This window comes from Halichoeres trimaculatus, unplaced genomic scaffold (assembly GCF_033239565.1).
Source record: "Halichoeres trimaculatus isolate MK-OKI-2021-1 unplaced genomic scaffold, fHalTri1.1 fHalTri1_scaffold_12, whole genome shotgun sequence".
In the NCBI taxonomy this organism is placed as follows: Eukaryota; Metazoa; Chordata; class Actinopteri; order Labriformes; family Labridae; genus Halichoeres; species Halichoeres trimaculatus.
This window is the reverse complement of record NW_027437190.1, coordinates 21,061,143-21,080,940: the sequence shown is the minus strand read 5'-3', so window position 1 is coordinate 21,080,940 and position 19,798 is coordinate 21,061,143. Positions and strand designations below refer to the sequence as shown.

General features: G+C 39.5%; 1 protein-coding gene across 1 annotated transcript in view; it reads left to right on the top strand.

The window, feature by feature from the left end:
* The first annotated feature begins 274 nt into the window (after positions 1-274).
* Positions 275-19,798, top strand: part of LOC141800540 (uncharacterized) — a 27,327-nt gene continuing 7,803 nt past the window's right edge. The window contains exons 1-10 of the mRNA XM_074683143.1: positions 275-467; positions 616-725; positions 843-989; positions 1,100-1,252; positions 3,012-3,121; positions 3,309-3,432; positions 4,679-4,771; positions 5,427-5,495; positions 11,930-11,983; positions 17,742-17,894. Coding sequence (XP_074539244.1) covers positions 401-467; positions 616-725; positions 843-989; positions 1,100-1,252; positions 3,012-3,121; positions 3,309-3,432; positions 4,679-4,771; positions 5,427-5,495; positions 11,930-11,983; positions 17,742-17,894 — 1,080 coding nt within the window. The 5' untranslated portion in view covers positions 275-400. The remainder of the gene's footprint in view (positions 468-615; positions 726-842; positions 990-1,099; positions 1,253-3,011; positions 3,122-3,308; positions 3,433-4,678; positions 4,772-5,426; positions 5,496-11,929; positions 11,984-17,741; positions 17,895-19,798) is intronic.

The following is a 19,798-nucleotide window of genomic DNA, read 5'->3' as shown; positions in this document are numbered from 1 at the left end:
ATGCCTTACCTCATTAGTCTACAGGCTTGTCAATCAAACAAAATAACACCCACAAACAGATCCGTGTGATTAATTTAAAGCCCGCCTTAGTGCACCTGCCGCTGTCAGAAATAAATTACGAGGTAGAGACACTTAATAGTTTCTTTATTATTTAGCCAAATCTTTAGAAATAACAGCTTACGATTCCGTGAGATATTTGATATCCTCTTTCTTTGTTTCAATGAAAAGGTCAGTTCATATCTGTGTCTATTATGTCCTTTCTCCCTCTCCGTAGCAGCCCCTACACAGAGCATGCGCAGTATTGCCCGTATCATCTTGACTTGATTTCCACGCGTGTAAGCTTTACACTTTGACAACTGTTTTGAAGACAGAAATTTGTCACTACAGGATTGTAACCGCCATGGGAGGACAGGCAAAGGGCAAAAAGAAAAACAAACCAAAGAGGAAAGAGAACCGCCCAAACAAGGGTAATTTGTGTCACTTTTTCAAACATTTCCCTTGTTGTTTGTAGTATATTATAACGCCAGCCAGTCAACACATTACTTTATCATTGAGTTTACCAGGCCAAATGAGATAAGACAAAACATGTATTTCTCTCTTGAATAATCATGGCAGATGCAGGCATTGTTGGATTGACGCCCCAAGAAAGGATGAGAGTGAGAATGCACGAAAAAGCCAAAAAGAAGACAGCCGAGAAGTACTCAGTTCGACAACTACTGGAAAAGGTGATACAAGATTCTCATTAAACAATATCTCCCAGATGTGGAGTGCTTTTTAAAATGTCCGTTGTGTTTTCTTGTCTTCTGCTTGTGTGTCATACCATTTGATCATTTCTTGTACAGACAGAGGAGTGCATGGATAGTTTTGACTTTGAGATGGCTGGCCTTTTTTGTCAAAGAGCCCTGGATGTGGAGTCTAACAACCTCCAAGCTTTGGATATGCTTGGACACATCTGTTCTGAGCTAGGAGACACACAGAAAGCTAAGGGAATATCCTTTTCATAGATTGTATTCTATTTGTCACTATTACAGTCACCATTACCACGCTGCATTTGGTCATTAATGCATCCACAGTAGCCGCCTTAACAAAATCTCTGCAGGTATTTCTGCGTGCAGTGGAGCTGAGCCCAGACGTTGGCCACAGTAAATACATGTACTTGGGACAAATTCATTCAGGCCAGGAGGCTGTGGACTACTACACAAGAGGAATACAAGTCCTGCTGTCTGCAATAGAAAAGCAAGAACATACTACAGTAAGCGCATCTCATAATCTAGAAAATGCAAACATTTACTCTTTTGTTTTAATTATTGATTATTAAAGAGGCCAAAATGATGCAAAAATGCAACTAGTTTGAATTAAGTGTAATATGATTTATTGGCACAAGAGGGTGGTGTTGGATAGTGTAAGACACATTTATCCATCTATCCACCCATCCATCCGTCCCATGCATATCATGTATGTACAGGCAGTTTACAGTTGTTTACAGTTTAAACCAGAGTCAAATTCCTTGTATTCTTGAAAACACTTGGCAAATAAAGGTGGTTCTGATTCAGATTCAGATTCTGTATTACATCACATTGCTATAACAAACATTTTATTGTAGTACCACTTAGATAGAACACCCAGTAAATAGCATGTTAGTGTACCGTCAGCTCCCACCTGACACTGTTGTTTTTTCACTAATGACTCATTACTTTATTCCTCCAAAATGTTGCTTTTGACACCTATTAAGAGTTACTAAGAAAAAATAGTAAAGTTACTCAACATTGGCTTAGGGTGATTTATCTGTATGTTGTGATTGTTTACCAAAGGTCCTCTTACAGTTTTCTGAGCCCATATTTATTTATTTATTTATTTTTTAAAGCTGTACCATGTTACTATCAGAAAATATAACAAAGCAATACAAAAAAGCAGTCAACAAGAATGTTTTACAGAAAACCTACATGCAATTGCAATTGCACCTTAGAGATAGAATAAGATATCAACAAAAAGCCTTCTCTCCCCTCCCCTCTTACCTGTGCCATTTATGTTTTCGATTTTTCACAATTTGACTCTAACTCCATCCTCAATTTTGAGTGTAATGATTTTTTTCCAATTGATAATCTCGTCCTTGAGGACGCATCTGCTCCTCTCCTAAGTATTGATCCGTGCTGTCAGCCATTATTTGAGTGACCGAGAAACTTTCTTTACCCAGAATCCAAGGATGGCTTTTTTGCCTTCAGTACGCTAGAGGGCAGGAGTTGTTTGGTTGTCTGCCTTTGAAAATAGTGATCTCAAACTACAATAATTTGAGTGCCTAGAGACTAAACTAAGCCCATTTTTTTGATTGCTTCTTTTTTTTTTTTTAATGTAGAGCTATTGTGAAAATTAAACTCCGATTACTCACACAAGGAAGTGATCTCCGAGGGTCTTGTGGTGCTTAGTTGCATGTCTTGACTGAAACTGAAACAAATTGCCATAGCATTTCTTTCCATTTGATTTTGTACTTATTTGTTTACCCTGATTTACTGAGAATACACAATTTTCACTTCTCTAGGCTTTCATTCAAGTAAACAATTTTAAATAACAAGCAAAAACCCCCAAACAATAATGATAATATCACATTTCATAAAAGTGTAAAATTTAACTTAAATTGGAGTTAATGTAATGGAAGAAGATAATTAAATTTACAGCCTGTATTGTCACAGTTGCTCAGTTCTGTGGCCTGATATTGTTTTTTCTGCTTTAATTCTCAAATTGTCTAACCTACATAATGATATGTTAATTATTGATGTGATTTACATAACTGTTCTTACAGTATTTATAAGAACTTCTTGACAACATCTTTTCATCGCCTCTCATACTGTTGCATATCAAACAGATCCATTTGAAGGTAGTTCTGGGAATATGGGGAAGTCATAAATGTAATCCAGTATTTGCTTTCATGAATAACTTACTCACATTTTAGAAATATACTCTGTAATATCAGCATGCCATGTTTACCATTTTTTGAATTGTTCCACTTAATGCAGGCTCAGGCTGGAGCTGCTGCCCAGCCAGAAGAGGACCCTGAGCTCCCCACAGCCAAGGACGTTAGTGCAGCTTACTGCTCCATCGCTGAGATTTACCTCTCAGACCTCTGGTACAGGAGCACTCTGAGTTACACTGGGGACAGTCATAACCCTATTTCATGTTACTGCCTGAGTAATAAGTTGAAATTTGTCAATCTGTGTGTGTGTGTGTGTGTGTGTGTGTGTGTGTGTGTGTGTGTGTGTGTGTGTGTGTGTGTGTGTGTGTGTGTGTGTGTGTGTGTGTGTGTCTGCGTGCAGCATGGAAGAGGGAGCTTCAGACAAGTGCAGAGAGTCCATTGAGAGAGCATTACAGTATCACTATGACAACCCCGAGGCTCTGCAGCTCATGGCCAGTTACCTGTTCAGTACAGAGAGAAACCAGGTCAGTCTACACACACACACACGCACACACGCACGCACACACACGGTAAGGATGAATTATCACCACATTAAAACAAAAAATCTGCTGAGTTAATTATTCTGAGCAAATTGAATTGTATGCTGTTAATCAGCAGATGGACACGTACATTAACACTCACACACACACACAGGCAGGTCATGCTGATAGGAATGTTAATTACAGGACAGATCACTTGGGTCATATAGCCATCTGATAAAGGGAGATGAAAGAGAAGCTAACTCAACCTGATTTGGAAAAGAAACCACAGGAACTTTGCAGTATGAAGCTACAGACATACTTTAAAATCTCTCTTTTCTTTATTCAAGGAGTTGCAAATTTCCCAGATATGAAGAATGGTAATAAAAGGCAGGAGACATTCAAGGCAAAAACTTTTTGTGGGCAGTTTCTGTGAGGCATGCTTAAGAATGTTTACTGAGGCGTTACTGAAAGACATCTAAACTAGGTAAAATTTGCCTCTTGTGTGATTTTCTCATTTCTAATGGATACTTGAGTTGAATACGACACAAGACTTTTCATCAATTTTCAATCTTCTTATTCTGCAGAATAAAAAAGTGCACCAAAGGTAATACTTTCTTGCCTCACATTAGATATTAAACAACTTAATGACAGTCTTTTTTTTGTTATCCAAGACTTGACACAGAAAGTAAAAGTAAAATTGCTCACAGCAGCTTTGTTAAAACATCCTCAAAAAGAAGATCAATGTTGGTGGAAAGCTGTTTTTCATTTCTTGAGTTCTTCAATTATACTCTAAATACTTGAACAATAAAAAGCAGCCCGTTTTCTTGAATTGGCTGTTGTGAATATCAAAAGTAACAAACAGATAAATGCAAAACTATCACAAAAAGTATTCTTTGTGCTGCTACATTGACACACTTGAAGGGAAAAGAGGGGAAATTCTTCAGAGCTGTTATACCAAGTTGAAGCTGTAGGGGTCAGGGTGGCTCCAGTCACCTCTGATGGCACCCAAATCCAGAAATAATCTAATGTGAATAATCTGGTAAAAATGTTGGAAAATCAGACACAAAAATAACCTCAGTGTAATATTGAGGCCATTTGTATCCAAATACAGTTTTAAGTACAGTTTGGAAAAGTTTAAATTGTGATATAAACTCTTAACATTTTTGCTCTTAGTGTTGATTTGCATTAATTTTTGAATACTTGTAGCTATGCCAATAAGTCTTAATGTTTTGCATTCTTCTGTCTCCAGGAAGGCAAAGAGTACCTGTTGAAGAGTGTCGGACTGTGGCTGCCTGCTCAGAAGCACAGTGCGGCTTCTCTCAGCTCGGAGGAAGACTTGCAGGTGAGTCAGGGCTGTTTGTAGTTTGTGTTTTCTCTGACAGCCACCAGCCCTCCTAAGATCCTGGTTTATTTATAAAACACTTTCAACTAACAGGATTGTCACGCTGCGCTTTGCTGCGAGCACACAGCTGAGATAAAAAGTTAGAGATAATGAAACGAGGGATAATAAAAAAAGTAAAAGATGGATCAAATACTTCACAAACCAGGATGCTTTTTGGTGTGTGTGAAGAGACAGAGGATGTAAAAGCAGGGGGAAAAACTAGGAAAGTGTACGAAGGGGGAGTGAGAAAACTACTCGAGGGGATGTAAGAAAGATAAAAGAAAGGCTGTAATGTCAAAGTTAGGCTGGGTTCTAAATGGAGGCAAAGAAATGGTGGCTAAGTTTACATGATAATATGAGGCAAATGTGATAAAAGAGGGGTGAGGGGATGATGAGACAAAAATCCCTGTGGGCCGCTGTTGTGACTCTTATCTTCAAGAGCAGGTTGATCTGAACTCAGCCTGCTGACACTTCCGCTTTGATAAACAGCCACATTGCCGCAGAATGTTTCGTAGCTGGAAATTGGATCGTGTTATTATCAGACAAAGGAAGAACTATGTTTGTAGGCATCTCGTATTAACACTTACTTTTTTGTGTCATCTTATTTTTTTTAAAGAATGTGATCCCACCATACGAGTCTCGCATCACCACAGCCAAACTGCTCATGGAGTCTGAGGAATACGAGGTAAAATCTGATGTTTTGTGGTCATGTACACTCATTTCGTTGTTGGGCTGTGTTTGTTGGATAGTGGGAGCACCAGGCTGCTCTCCTGGCGTTTTCATATATGTGTGCATGCGCTTGTGTACTTTTCTTTCTTCTGTGTTTTGTGCACTGAAGGTGAGAGGGCCATGCCTGGTCTTTATCCCCTCCAGAGTTCAGTGTCAATAATTGAAGAGTGGTATTTACAGAGAGGGACAGGGGTAAGGGCGCCCACGGAGGGAGGAGAAGGAGGAGGAGGGATGTGAGAAAGGAATAAAAAAGAAAAGGAGCTGTAGTGAGATGAATTGCTGCCATATCTGTAATACAGCACACTTCTAAATCACTCATCAATTTCGAGTATTAATGGCCTTGATTTCAGTGGCACACCGCCTTCAGTTCTGTGCTAACCCCCCTCCCCGCCAACAGTCATTAACGCCTGAAGTCGTTTTCTGTGGAAGTGCCACACCAACAGCACTTCTGCAATTTTTCTGTTGTGATCCAGTGATTAATTTGTCGTCACTCTTGTTGAGTGGTTTATGGTTATCACTGACAGGAAATGGGAGCCATGTCCTTTTTTTACCCTCTCTTTCACAAACTGCTCAGTTGCAGCAGCATCGGTGTGTGAGTCTGTGTGTGTGTGTGTGTGAGTGTGTTTTTAGTGGGGGAAGATGGGCTGTCAGGTGTATCAGTAAAATGACAACGTCTCGGTCCACAGTTTCTGACATGTCGTTTGTCTTCATCCTCCTGTTGGTGTCATCAAGCTGGAAACACAAACTGCAAACATTCAGCAGCCCTTATAACATGAATGTTTTGCTGTGTGTGCAGGTACGCATGAACACACCTGTGCTCACGTTTTTCATATTTGCTTTTAGTCAACAGCTTTGTGAAAGTATCTGACGGAAATGGAGCTTCAGGGAGGAGAGAAGAGGAGAAACAAGCTGTTTTCTGTCTCTCTCCCCCAGACTGGGACTTAGCCGGATTTGAGAGGAACATCCTCTCTCTTCTCTTTCCTTCCTCTACTCCTCTGTCATACACACACAAACACACTTATTCTCAAGCTCAGTATCTCCCCCTTTCCCTCTGTGGACTAAACAGCTATGAACAACTCTAAACTCTGTGTAAAGTTCTGTGTTTGCAGTCTGAAGAGTTATCAGCCTGAATGTGACCGTTCTAAGCAGGGTGCCAGACTTTGACTATTTGTCTTTATTTACTTATTTTTTCCATTTAAATCTCTTGTTTACTGCAAACTGAGCCAAGGCTTTGAAAATCTGATTAATATATTTGCCAAAGAAACACAAGGCAATTTTTTCATGTTTTCTTCAACTGCACAGAGTATACAACTCTTCCTGGTTTATAAATAATAAGAGTAGCAGAAGACCTGCAATGCGCTTTGCCAGGAAGCCCTTGTTTGTCGCTGCAGGAGATTAAGCCTTTTGGCTGATGGATGCAGTTTGGCAATGGACATTAAATTCGTCCTGTGTTTTGAGGTTGAATTGAAATGAATCGGCGTATGCCAAAATAGAAATATCATACTGTGATTACATTGGCAAAATTATCTAGGTGTATGATATTACCTCATTAATTATTGGGAGAAAAAAATCACTGTAGTGCACAGTGATGACAAATTAAATTACAAAAAAAAGGGATTTTTTTTTCCCTAAAGGCCATCAGTGGAAGTGAGCGAGGGAGCATCCTATCGTTCCTCTCAGCCCTTCACAAGGTGCCAGTCAAAACAAAAAACTTCACACATTAAACTTCTGACCTTTACTGTTTCAGATTGCACCTTTGGGCTTTGTTTCTACAAGTAATATTTGTTTAGTTTATTAAACTAATTAATTCCCCATGACAGTAATAGAGGATGCCACTTTTTAGCACCTGTGGGCAGACTTTGTATTAGTTATTGTTGTGGTTGTTTGTGTCAGAAAATGAGACAGTACTTTTGGAACAGTTACAAAAACAACTTTTTAAAGTTCATTTTCTTCTTCAATTTTGCACTTGAGTTTGAACAGAAGCTCAATGTGAAAGTGAACATGTTTTTTAAAAAAAGGTTATGTCATGATTTGTGACATACTCACAGGTTCAGTGGAATGGAAACCATGATATCAACAGATGGTTGAGAGTTTGTTGTGACTGTTTTTGTCACTTAACTGGCCTTAAAAATGAACTGTGAGTAAATTCATGTTTCAGATCATCAGTGTGTGATGCCCGCTCTTCTCTTAAGTCCTTTTTGAGCATAATGTGGATCTATGCCACTTAATAAACCTAAAATATCACAAAAGGCTCCAAAAATTGCTTATCAAGGTCGTTTTCCTTGTTTCGTTTTGTTTCATTGTTTGATGGCTCATTTGGATGTCTTCCAAACAACTGTGTAATTTCTGAAGCTTTTATTCAAACTGAGTGTAAGAGGAGCTTATTAAGGCAGAATAACTGAGACAAATCGGCAGGTAGTCCATTAGCTCCATGTTTCCTAAACTGTTTCTTGCCGCGCTGACACAAAGACTTTATTGATGGATACATTTATATTCAGAAATTTCAGGGTTAAATGTTTCTTGTCATTGTCATCAGATTGCAATATAGAGACCCCGGCTGCTTCTTTTCTTTAATTTATTGATAACTTATGTTTGGATTTCGAGCAGTTGCTGGGGAGAAACATAACATTTTATGGTATATTGTCAGGCCAACTGCAAAAAACATTTTTCACGCCTCCTAACATTTAATTGATAAAATCAGTCCTAAAATGATTCATTGATTTACTTTAAGTCACCACCAGCAACAGTTAAGAAAATTTTTGAGATACTCTGTGATTTATCAAGCAAAAAAAAAAGCAACAGAAAAGACAGTGCTCTGTTTCCATCTGTTTCAATGATTGTTCTTTCTGTGTGTCTTATTTTTTCTGTACTTAATGATAGGCATGTGCTTTTTAAGGCAAAATGCTATTCAGTATTCACTGGCATCTATTTGGCCATTTGGACATTATTCAGCGATGGTAGTGTCTGTCTCGATCTCTTTGCTGGTTTTTATGTAAAGAGTGGTGTGTGTGTTTATAATTCACAGCCATACTCAGGCCCAACAATTTTCTCAGTTGGTGATTTTCACAGCAGTTTACCCCTGTTTTAAGCAACTGTCGTTAATGTGCCCTTCTTTTGCCATTTAATGCAGTAATCATTTGTCTTTTTTTTGCTTTCACTGCTAAAAAATGAAATCTTATCAAGTGTTTTTGTCTTTTTTTAAGTAAAAATTGTCTTATTATACTCGATATGAGCCACTTTCAACTTATCAATCCAGAAAAATGTCTTGTTTCAAGTTATCAGTGTACAAAAATGAGGTTTGAATCGCTTGTAACCAGTAAAAAAATCTGTCAATGGAACAAGAAAAAATTGCTTGAAAATTTCCTTGAGACTTGAACAATGTCTTAATACAAGTAACTTTTCTATTCTTCCATTGGCAGAATTTTTTACTGGTTACGAGCAATTCAGACCTCATTTTTGTCCTCAAGACATTTTTCTGGATTGGTCATGTGAATTTGGCTCATATTGAGTCTAAAAAGGAATTTTCTACTGAGAATAAGATAAAAACACTTGATAAGATTTCAGTTTTTGCAGTGTTGGTTGGCAAACAACTTTCTAATGCACTGCTGTTGTTACCACACAATGGAGAAACTGACAAAATATGTTTTTTTTTAGATGAGATTACATCTGTAGAATTGTTTGAAATAAAGTAACGACTACTCTAGTGTTTGACAGTCATCCCTACATAAAATAATGTAATTTTTTTTTAAATATTAAGTACTTTTTAGTAATGATGCAGCCTATTTTTATTACACTGTCACACACAAACACACCGATCCTCATATTATCACCACCTCTCACCCACCACCACCACTAATTCACTTGTCACATAGGAGACATAGACTGACACTCTCCTCTGACAGCCAGTAAGGTGTCTGTTTGGGGTGCTTGTCACTGCAGCTGATGGTTAGTTACATGTCGATATCACTCTTGTTTGTTTTCCTGTTATTTATTGAACATAACGGTTCTAAAAGTTGGCTCCCTGTGGAAAACGGCTAGTACTTCCCAATTCTGCTTGCAGGTACAGTTAGCACTGACATCTTCAGGATTTATTCACTTACGCGAACATGTCCCTTTTTGTGTGTGTGTGTGTGTGTGTGTGTGTGTGTGTGTGTGTGTGTGTGTGTGTGTGTGTGTGTGTGTGTGTGTGTGTGTGTGTGTGTGTGTGTGTGTGTGTGTGTGTGTGTGTGTGTGTGTGTGTGTGTGTGTGAGGGGAAGAGACTTTGTATGTGTTTCTGTGCGTTAGAGATACGGCTTGCCCTCGCTTGTAAAGTGATTTGTCTTTCTCCTGTCTCTGCTGTGCACTCGGGTAAAATGATTCTGTTAAACAAAATTGCCTGAAGATTACACACACACACACACACACACACACACACACACACACACACACACACACACACACACACACACACACACACACACACACACACACACACACACACACACTCAATGACCATTATAAATGAGTTCCTCCAAGGAGTTTTATTTTTTTCTGAGCTTGTCTTGAAATAAAGAGGACAGCGTGTGTGTGTCTGTCTGTTTGTGTATGTGTGTGTGTGTGTCTTTGTAGCACATCATTGTTGTTCACGCACCATCTTTGCATTTTTTATCAGGATAATTTCTTGTATCCTTCCTCCAATTTTCCCTTCTTTGTTTTCTCGAAGTACCCCCTCTCTTCCCCTTATCTTCATGGAAATATTAATCTTGTTGTTGTTTGGGGTGTGCAGCAGCTTAAAAATCTCTGAATCTTTAATCACCCGCCCCTGGGTTGACCAGTGTAGTTAGGAAGGAGTACAGTTGGAGACAGAGACGACTTAATGGTTCATTGCGCTCTCATCCTGGCTCCCAGATATCTCTTGTTCTATTTTTGTTGCTCCAAAACTGCCTGTTTTATCAGCTGTTTAACAACCAGACAGATCTTTGCTGCTATCTCTTATATCTGGTGCTTGGCTTGAATTGCTTTGTGTGTGTGGCTGTGTGTCTGTGTGTGAGTGTCATATTGTGATTCAATGAAAGTCAAGTAGATAATTCTAGCGCTGGGCATGAATCCATTCATCATCAGCTGGGATTAGGTGTTTTTGTTTGTGTATTTTTAATCAGTCATTAATTAATTAAGGACAATGGGTTTTCAGCTGATAATTGGTCTAGCAATCAATCAAGTGACTCCCCAGCAACCACATCTGCACACACTCTTAACGAGATACTCTCAATTAACCCTACGCTCCCTCAATCTTCCCCAGCAACTGACCCCTTTATCTCCACCGGAAGCACGTCGGCTTAATGAAAAGAGAAGAGAACTCTGAAAAGAGACGAGAGTAAAAAAATTAGGGAAGCTCTGCAGCCAATAAGACCACCTTAACAAGAAACAAGAGCTGCTTGTTGTGCTCACTGTTGTGTGTAGCTTTGTTGTTAGTGCAGCGCTTTGCAGTGAGTGTGTGAGCTCGTGCACAGAAACGTGCATGTCTCTTTTTTTTCTTCCATGCCCTTCACCACGGGTGATTGGCTAACAGTCGCCTCCAACCTGAAGTTGACAAAAATCAATACATCATCACCTGGGGGTTCACACAAACACACAGACACAAACACACACGCACCACAGAATGTGTAAGGAGAGAAGGCAAGCAAAACAAACACACAGCCTGCTTTAGTCAAGCTGCGTTTTCTGTAAAGGAAACTTCCCGCAGTAAGTGACCCAGACAGGGACACACCATGGCAAAGGTCAGCTAACATTTAACTTCTCTGGGGTCAGATAGGAGGCGGGGTGTGGGGTTGTCATGCTGAGGCTGGCTGTTTTTGATGTCATGTTCCCTTTTTTATGTTGTACAATTCACCTTAAACAATAAATGGATTGAAGTGTTGCCTTAGGAAACACTGGATCACAATCCATCGAGCTCCTTGTTCTGGTTCCAGTCTGTGTAGGACTTTCTGTTACACAGTGTAAGAAATAATACAAAATCAAAAAATGAAGCATAAACTGAAGGGGATTTTGAGATTATACTGAGTGTTAATATCAGGAGTTAGATTAAAAGGCTATCGAGCAGAGACACTAAAGTGACTATTGACTGTGCGATAAGCACTGTTGAGTGTCTCTATCGACGACCATGTCTGTAGTCTTGTTGGTATCGATGATGTTGTATATGGGATGCTAGCCCCATGGATGCTTATCAGACCTTCTGATCACTCTGATTGATCGAGCTGCAGGGGAGATGCACTACACTGTGCAAAGTGTTTGTCATCACGTGTATGTTTGTCTATTGGTTTAGGCAGTGCAGAGAGAGAAAGAGTTTTCTCTATAGAGATATAAAGTTAATTAATTTCCTTTCTTTTCTCTCCTCTTTGTGTCTTCATCAGATGGCTGTGGATGTGTTGGAGGGTCTTCTCGAGGAGGATGATGAAGTTGTTCAGGTAAGTAAATAAGGGTTTTTTAATCCAGACTCTTTTTTTTTGTCATTTTTATGTAAAGTGACAAAATACTCAGAGTTGTGGCACTTCCCTCAGTCAGTTCTTTTGTTTTTGTGTTTTTTTTAACCAGTTCCGAAGACTTGGTTTTTTTTTTTTTCACCCGATCCCAGACCTCTGAAACATTCCCATCCATACCTATGATTTGTTCTGATTATTTTCTGCCACAATCAATCACAGCGTCCAATCAGACCTCTTCAAGTGGGAGTTGTTTTTATTGAGTGGAATTGTATGAAGCACCTATTTGCCAAATCCAATTTCAGCCCCCGAAGCCTCAGCTCTGAACCCTCTTGGACTTGAATGTTGATGGACATGCAGTGAATGAGAGTGTGAGTACATAAGGTTTTCAAAGGGGATAAAAATGAGGCATCACACATTTCCAACACTGCAAAAACTGAAATCTAACCAAGTTTTAGTCTTATTATTATTCTTAGACTTTGTATGATCCACATTCACCTGGCTCAAGGTAATGCTAAAATGGCTTATTTCAAAATATTGCATTTGCTTAAAAAATCAGCCAATAGGAAAAGTCAAATTAGCTTGTCAAGATTCTTAAAATAAGAATAATGTTTTATTACAAGAAACTAAACAAGAAAAGCTAAAGTATGGTCATGAAAGAGGGGGTAAGAAAGTCACTCCCTTCAGGTCACCAAGTTTGTGCTAAACTGTGTGTAGTTCACAGAAACTTCAACAGAAACAGCCTCAGAGAAATGCAAACCTGTGGAATGTGGGTAATTTGGCGTTATAAAGTTCACATCAGAGCCCTCAAGCCCTTGATGATTTGACAGGACAGCACTTAACACTCAGTCTCGAAGCCTCAAGGTCTGTGAGTCTGTGTAAGCGTGAAGCTCCAGATCAATAGAAAGTTTAGTACACACTGTGGATAAGAATCAGCACGACCCCTGTCAGGAGAAGCTGCCAGAGTTAATTTGGCTTACAGATGTCAAGGTGAAGCAGTGAAAGTAACAAGAATACAGCACGAAAATCCACAGATGATTTTTTCTCTATTTAGATGATTTTGAGCATGACTGTGTTCTTCATGACCCTGGACTCATCCAATCGCAGCTCAGCTTTTATGTAGGTAATCAACTGGCTTCTTAAAACATGAAGAAAGATGGTTACGCCATACATTCCTACATCAAAACCTCAAACAATCCCTTTGAATCTGAGCAAGGTGCCTGTTGTGCAATAAATGTGCATGTGTGTGATACTTGTAATTGCACCAGATTAAATGATTAAGCCTTTTGTTGTTTTTTCCCCACGTGGACAGCCTTATTATTTCTTGCCATTGTAGCCACTTCTGCCTCTGGCCAGGGTCCTGGCAAATCTATCATCTTACCTGTGGGAAAGCGAAAGCCTCAGCCTGAGCGCTGAGTCGCTTCTGCTGAGCCACTGGTAACATGTAGGCACAATGAACCGTCTGCACAGCCAGACTTATGCAGTACTTACTGTCAACGCTTGCGTGCTCACTTGCGGGGCATGACTGAGAACTTAAATGTCTATTAGAGGGAGGTGTAAATGGCAGTATTTAGTCGAAACTACATGCTGTCACTCAGCTCCAAATCTCCTGTGTCTGTGGCAGAGGCAGTGAAGGTGTGCCACTGAGTGTCAGATGGAAGAGCACAGTTGTGTCTCTCTCCCCCTCCTTCCCTCAGGCTCAGCCTCCCACACACACACCCTCCAGCTGACAGATTGAGAGCATTCATTGGGGGTCTGAACTTTTAAACTCACTCCTGAGACACACAACAGTGACTCTTGATATTGGGGAGGCCTACATCCGATCACCTTCATGTATAGTAACAGGTTGGGATGGTCAGAAAGTGTTTCGTTGGATCACACCACGGTGATGTTGCACGAGTCATATTCATGATGTGATTTTGTTTGATTGACACATTTAACAACTTCACGCTCTCTCCCTCTCTCTTTACCTCTTTGTCTAATTTTCTCCTTTTAGAGGAGTTCACAAAGTTGTTAGCTCCTGCCTCTGTCTCCTTGCGTTTGCATATCTCAAAAGTTTGAACCTTACTTATGAAATGTTAAGTCTGCACAAACAACTCAGCCAGTTCCTTGCAAATCTTGTTACAAAGGTGCTCCGTTCATTCATGACGCTTTTGTTCTTCCTTCAGCAGCACCATATGGGAACTAAGATGTGCTGTCGCTTTGAAGCAACAATAGTCGCAGTGATTTGATTGACAGGCGCAGAATTATTTTATTATTTGTGCCTCTGTCTGGGGTTGTGGTCGGGTAGAGTGGGTTCTCTGAAGTTCTTAATTAGCTAACTTTCTCACATTTTAATTTTAAGTACAGATGCGAAAAGCCATTGTTATCAACGCACAGAAATATTTCACATTGGACCATCTGTAAAGAATGTTTCTGGCCTTGTTCTTGCCGTTTTTGAAGGCATGTAGCAGTTCTCGTTTGTGGAGAAGTTGAGATTTGGAATTCGGCTGACCTGATTTCACTCTTGCTTACTGAATATGTACGTATATGTATATTCACAGAAATGCACTTTTCTGGGCCCTGAATTCACAGAAAATGTCTCAGTGATAAAAATGTCACACTGCTGGTTTTGCAACATTACTTCATTTATCCAGAGCTGCTGTTGTTCTGATAAGTATGGCTGCAGGGGGTAGCCTCCCACTCAGCATGCTGAGCGGCAATTCAGAATTCAGTGTGGCATGCCTTGATGTGTTTGTTAGCTAAATGGTTGATTTGGCAGAGGTGCTGGTCCCTACTGCCTCTGCCCTCAATGAATAATAAATAAAGCTAATATTTGTATCTTGGTGCTTGAAAGAACAGTGGGTGGGTGATCTTTGGCCTTAGATGAGAGGCGCACACACACCTCCAAGTTCCCTGAGAGTTGATTGTTTTGAGAGGTGGAAGAGCAAAGCATAGAGCAGTGTTATGATTATGTAGGAGAGAAAAAGAGTGTGATTATGGAAACGAGCTGATTCTGGTGTTTCAGAATGCTAATCTACAATGAAAAATATTTCCTCCACTCACTGTCTGCACTTCTAGTGGTTTATTTTGAAATAAACCTCTTAGTTGTACATGCACTCCAGTTGCCAAGTAAAGGTCAGTAAGCTGGTTAAGAGACCCTTAACTCCAACATTTGAGTGATATATTCTTCATCTGAGTAATGCCCATACATCTGGAGTCAGTCTTGTTGACACCTTGCTAAAAGGGTCACATTTCCAGTAGAGAAGGCTAAGTTATGACCATACAGCTGTGAATACTTTGAGCTTGAGCCACTGGAGCATCACGAAACACTGATCATATGTCTTGACATTATGATCTGGTAATTGATCTGGTAATTGATCTTGTTATTCTTAGTTGGCCTCATCTGATCGAGCTGCAGGCAAGTTGCATAAATGATGCATGATTGAAAAAAATAAAAGCAGATTTTTTCTTCATCTATGCATCTACAGCTGTGAATACAAACTGAGATGACAGGAATTCATAAAAAGAATGGCTCAGAGCAGAAGAAAACACAGACTTGGGTTTGTTTTTTTCTAAGATTTATGCATTGAGGAAAAAAATCAACTCAAGTTCATTGTGTATTTATGTATTCTCAAATCAGAAAATCTTTACATTTGATCAATTTAATTTACTCATGTATATTCTCAGATTCTCAATTTGGCAACAGCTAGCAAAAAGTGGCCTTCAGTGTTGAATAAAAATGAAATCAATGAAGAGGGTCAGACATACAATAAATGTGGTGTGTAAAAACCATGCCAAACACACAGAATGAAAGATACCAGAGGGTTTTACAGTGCAATATTATGAACACATTGCATTATACTAGGAAACTAAGAAACCTTTGGCCATGTTTAAATCCTCCTCTGCATGTACACATACATATGCAGTATACAATAGTGCAAACTTGAGGCTCAGCACAGCTCTAGTAATGTTGGCAGTTGTTGAGACATAACAATCAGTCTAAGTGAGATGCAACACATGCACAATATTAAACTTGCTCTTGATATCTCATATGCCAGTATTCCCAAACACACTTTGGCCAACCAGAATTAAACTTGTAGGCTTATTGTGACGGTCTGTTTGAGAAACAGACATAATAAGACAAAACAAGACAACAAAAATAAGAAAACCGTTGTTTGGATTAGTCAGCAGAAGTCTGTGTCTTTCTGACCGCAGTGAAAGTGGTGTTATCAAAAGCAATGAGCTCAAAGTTGTGGTTTCTTTGTCAGGCGCCTTTACAGCCCAGTGGTTGCTACTGTAGTTCATAGAGTTATAGAGTGGCTGAAGTTGAGGCTGCTGATAAGTTTTTGCTGGCGTCAACCTTTTTTTTTTTTTTCCTTTTTGCTTTTCTTGGTTACATTCAGGATAATGAGTCAAGCTCCTCCTCCTCCTCCTTACCCTACCTACCAATAACTATGCTGTTTCTGGCATTTTGCAGTACTTTCAGCCAAAGCAACATGTAGAAGCCCCCGAGCTCCCTGTGTATGTATGCTGTCATTGATACTCTTAATTAATGTGTTACCTTATCTGCTGTACATATTCCCAGCTGTTTTTATTGCTGCTGAAACCAATTAAAGCTTTTATCTGTTTTTTCAGATATCATGCCAACTATATAGTGCATCCCTAACAATGAATCATTGTGCTGCAGTACATTGTCTATCATAACTGGTCATCTAAAACGTGTTTTTTTTCTTTATAGATACCGTTTATTACCAATGTTGGAAAAGATATTTGCAATCCATGGTTTTCTTACTGATATTTCACTAATACACACCTTTTTAGCTTGACTTGTCTTTCACATTTCCTGCTTTTACTTTACATTTTAAGAATTTTAAATAAAATCATTGGATACCAAAGACAGCCCAAACATGGCCACAGGGATCATGACACATTTTTCCTCAGAGCTGATTCCTGAGGAGGCGGCTGCTTTACATTTTTTGAATGTGTTGCCCTGAACATAACCTTCCCTAGAGCAGGTATGATGTGCAAGTTGGAGTTACCGTGATGATGACGATGTACACGGCAGAAAAATGAGCCACCAGTGTGGAGGCAGGGAAAAAAAAAAATCCTAGAGGAGGCCGAGTAAGCTTGTTAGCCCACTAATCCTGCTTTCTGAAGCAGACTGCAGGACCGTGGTACTTTTGTTCCTCACAATATTTTTAACAAGAAAAACAATGCTTAAATTGGTGAAGAAATTTAAAGTTGTGTAAAGAGAATATGAGGAAATAAAATCCTTAAATTTTATGGCAAGACTAATCCTGTCCAGAACAAGCCTGGAGCAAAGATTGTTTTAAAGTGCCAAGGTAATATTTGCTTGAGGGAATCTGTGTCTTATGTAATTATATAATGTTTAATAGTCCTAGTGCTGTAGATTCTTAAATATAGTGTTGGTGACAGAGTGAGGATGATGATCAAGTCCAAGATTTAAACGTAAACATACTTTCTGTGTTTGTGCACATTGGCATCAACATGCTTGTGTGTCCAGATTCAGCTATGTTGGGAGCCATAATCTGAGTGATGCATTGCATGTGTGTCTGTGTGATTCCATGTCACACACGTGAGACATGTTTGTCAGAAAAAGATGTTGAATTTCATGCAGACATGCTTCGCCATATCTGTTTCCCTGTCACAGCTGACTTGGTGCAAAGAACACTATCTTCCTGTCTGCTTCACGCCTCCCTCACCCACCCTTTTTTTTCCGTGTTTGTATCTGTGTGACTCCCAGGTGTGGTATCTCTCTGGGTGGGTGTGCTACCTCCAACTGGAAAGAGCAAAGGAGCAACAAAAAAGAGAGGAACGAGAAGGAACGGAGGAAGAGAAGGAGGAGTGGAAGGCGTTGACAGATGCTGCCAGATCATACCTAACCAACGCCAAGAAGGTAAAACAGGTCAAGATATTGTAGAGTCTAAGTCATGAAGTAAAAGGTCTCTGCTTTAATGTGATGCAGATACAGAAAAGTTGTGGTCCCGGTCCCTCATTCCTTTGTACAACAGAATATGAAAGTCAAATTATACATAAAAAATCATAAATTTATGAAATGAGGTCATCAACTTGCAAGAATTTAGTCAAAAATGTATGAGAATAGTTGTAAATTTATGAGAAAATATGCATAATTTGAGTCTATGGTTAGCCGATAAGTTATTTGACAGGTAACATCAGGTAAAGCCAGCTGCCTGCGCTAAAATGAGGAAAGTGGATCTTCTTGTGAAGTTATAATTTAATATAATTTTCATAAATAATAAATTCTCCATCTTTTAGCACCACAGCATCAGAAGTATCTGCATTTTGAGTCGATTGTCCCAGAAACTGAGAGGAGTAGGCTGATAAGCAACCTGTTCAAGCTTCTGCAAGGCTGTTGGCCTCTGCTCTTCAGTATAAGATGGTCCATGTTCTTTATGTCAGTGCAGGCAGTTGGCAGTTCTTCTGATGTACAAGTACAATTATTTCACACATTAATTTACCATAGCTTGTAATTTGGATTTGCAGATCTTGCAAATTTTTGAGCGTTTCTTTGTGAATTTACAACTTCTGTCTCTTGTGCCGCAACAATTATTTTATCACAACCTTATTCTGAAAAAAAGGTTGTTTTTTTAAATCCAAAGATTTTGACCTAATTCTTCATTATACTATGAATTCAAGATAATCAAACATGGCGAATTAAACTTACGGCTGTTGGGATGGACTCATCTCACTTTATTATGCTTAACCTCTATAAACCTTACTATTTATAGATTGTAAATGTAAAACCTCTGTGATGCAGATCAGTGAAAAAAGCTCATTCTGCCTACATTCAAAAAACTACATAAATGAATAAAATCAAATAAAATAATTAAATACAAGAAAATTTGCCAGTATTTAATAGCGTGCATGTTCATACCTATACAGCCTAAGAAAATGGAACGTAAACCCATCTTCTAAAGTGGTAATAGTATTTTAAGTCAAACAATAGATCTGAACACTTTCTGCACCACAGTGCACAGAACCCGTGGGTACAGATAATTACCTCTAGCACGTTGTCACAGCAGGTGAGACTCAGCCCAGTTCCTGTAAAGAGAGGCGTACACTCAGTACCGTGAACATGAGAGGATACCAACCATGCAGCATTGTACCAAATCAAAAGAGTTTTAAAGGTATCCTTTTCTCTCCCCCATTGCCTCATCCCCTCTCTCCCACACTTGGAGTGATGTGTCTCATTCACTCTGTCATTCTGCCAGGGAGCAGAGCCTCCATGGGGCCGTGATTCATGTTAGTCTAAAAACCAATAGGATTGTAAATCAGACAGCACAGACTGATGGATGGCAGGCCCCATCTACGATTATTTTCTTCTTCTCTTTACTTTCCTCTCCTTTTCACCTCCCCACCCAGCTATCCACCCTCGCGCCTCCCCTCCTGCCCCTTTGTGCTCCTGTTCGGATGAGCTGCAGAGTGGCGATATATTGATGTCTGTCTCTGTGGCCAGCAGTGTAGTGACAGGCCTGTCTAACTACCATCCACTGGGGATGTCCACAACTGAGACAGGAGCGAGGTGGGCTTAGAGCTGCCAAGAGGGAGAATGGAAGAAAATGAGGAGAGGCAAGGAAAATAAAGGCCCAGGATGTATATAGATTTAAGCTGCCAGCTTTGTGCTGAGTTAATGAAAAAAAATCAAATTGAAAAAATGGAACTGAGAAATAAGGAGAATTAGGTGCTTAGCTGTTTTTCTCAGTGAGAAAGAATCTAAAGGAATGAAAAGGTGAAGGAACGGCAGAAGGAATGAGTGAGGCATCAAAGCGTGACAGGTAA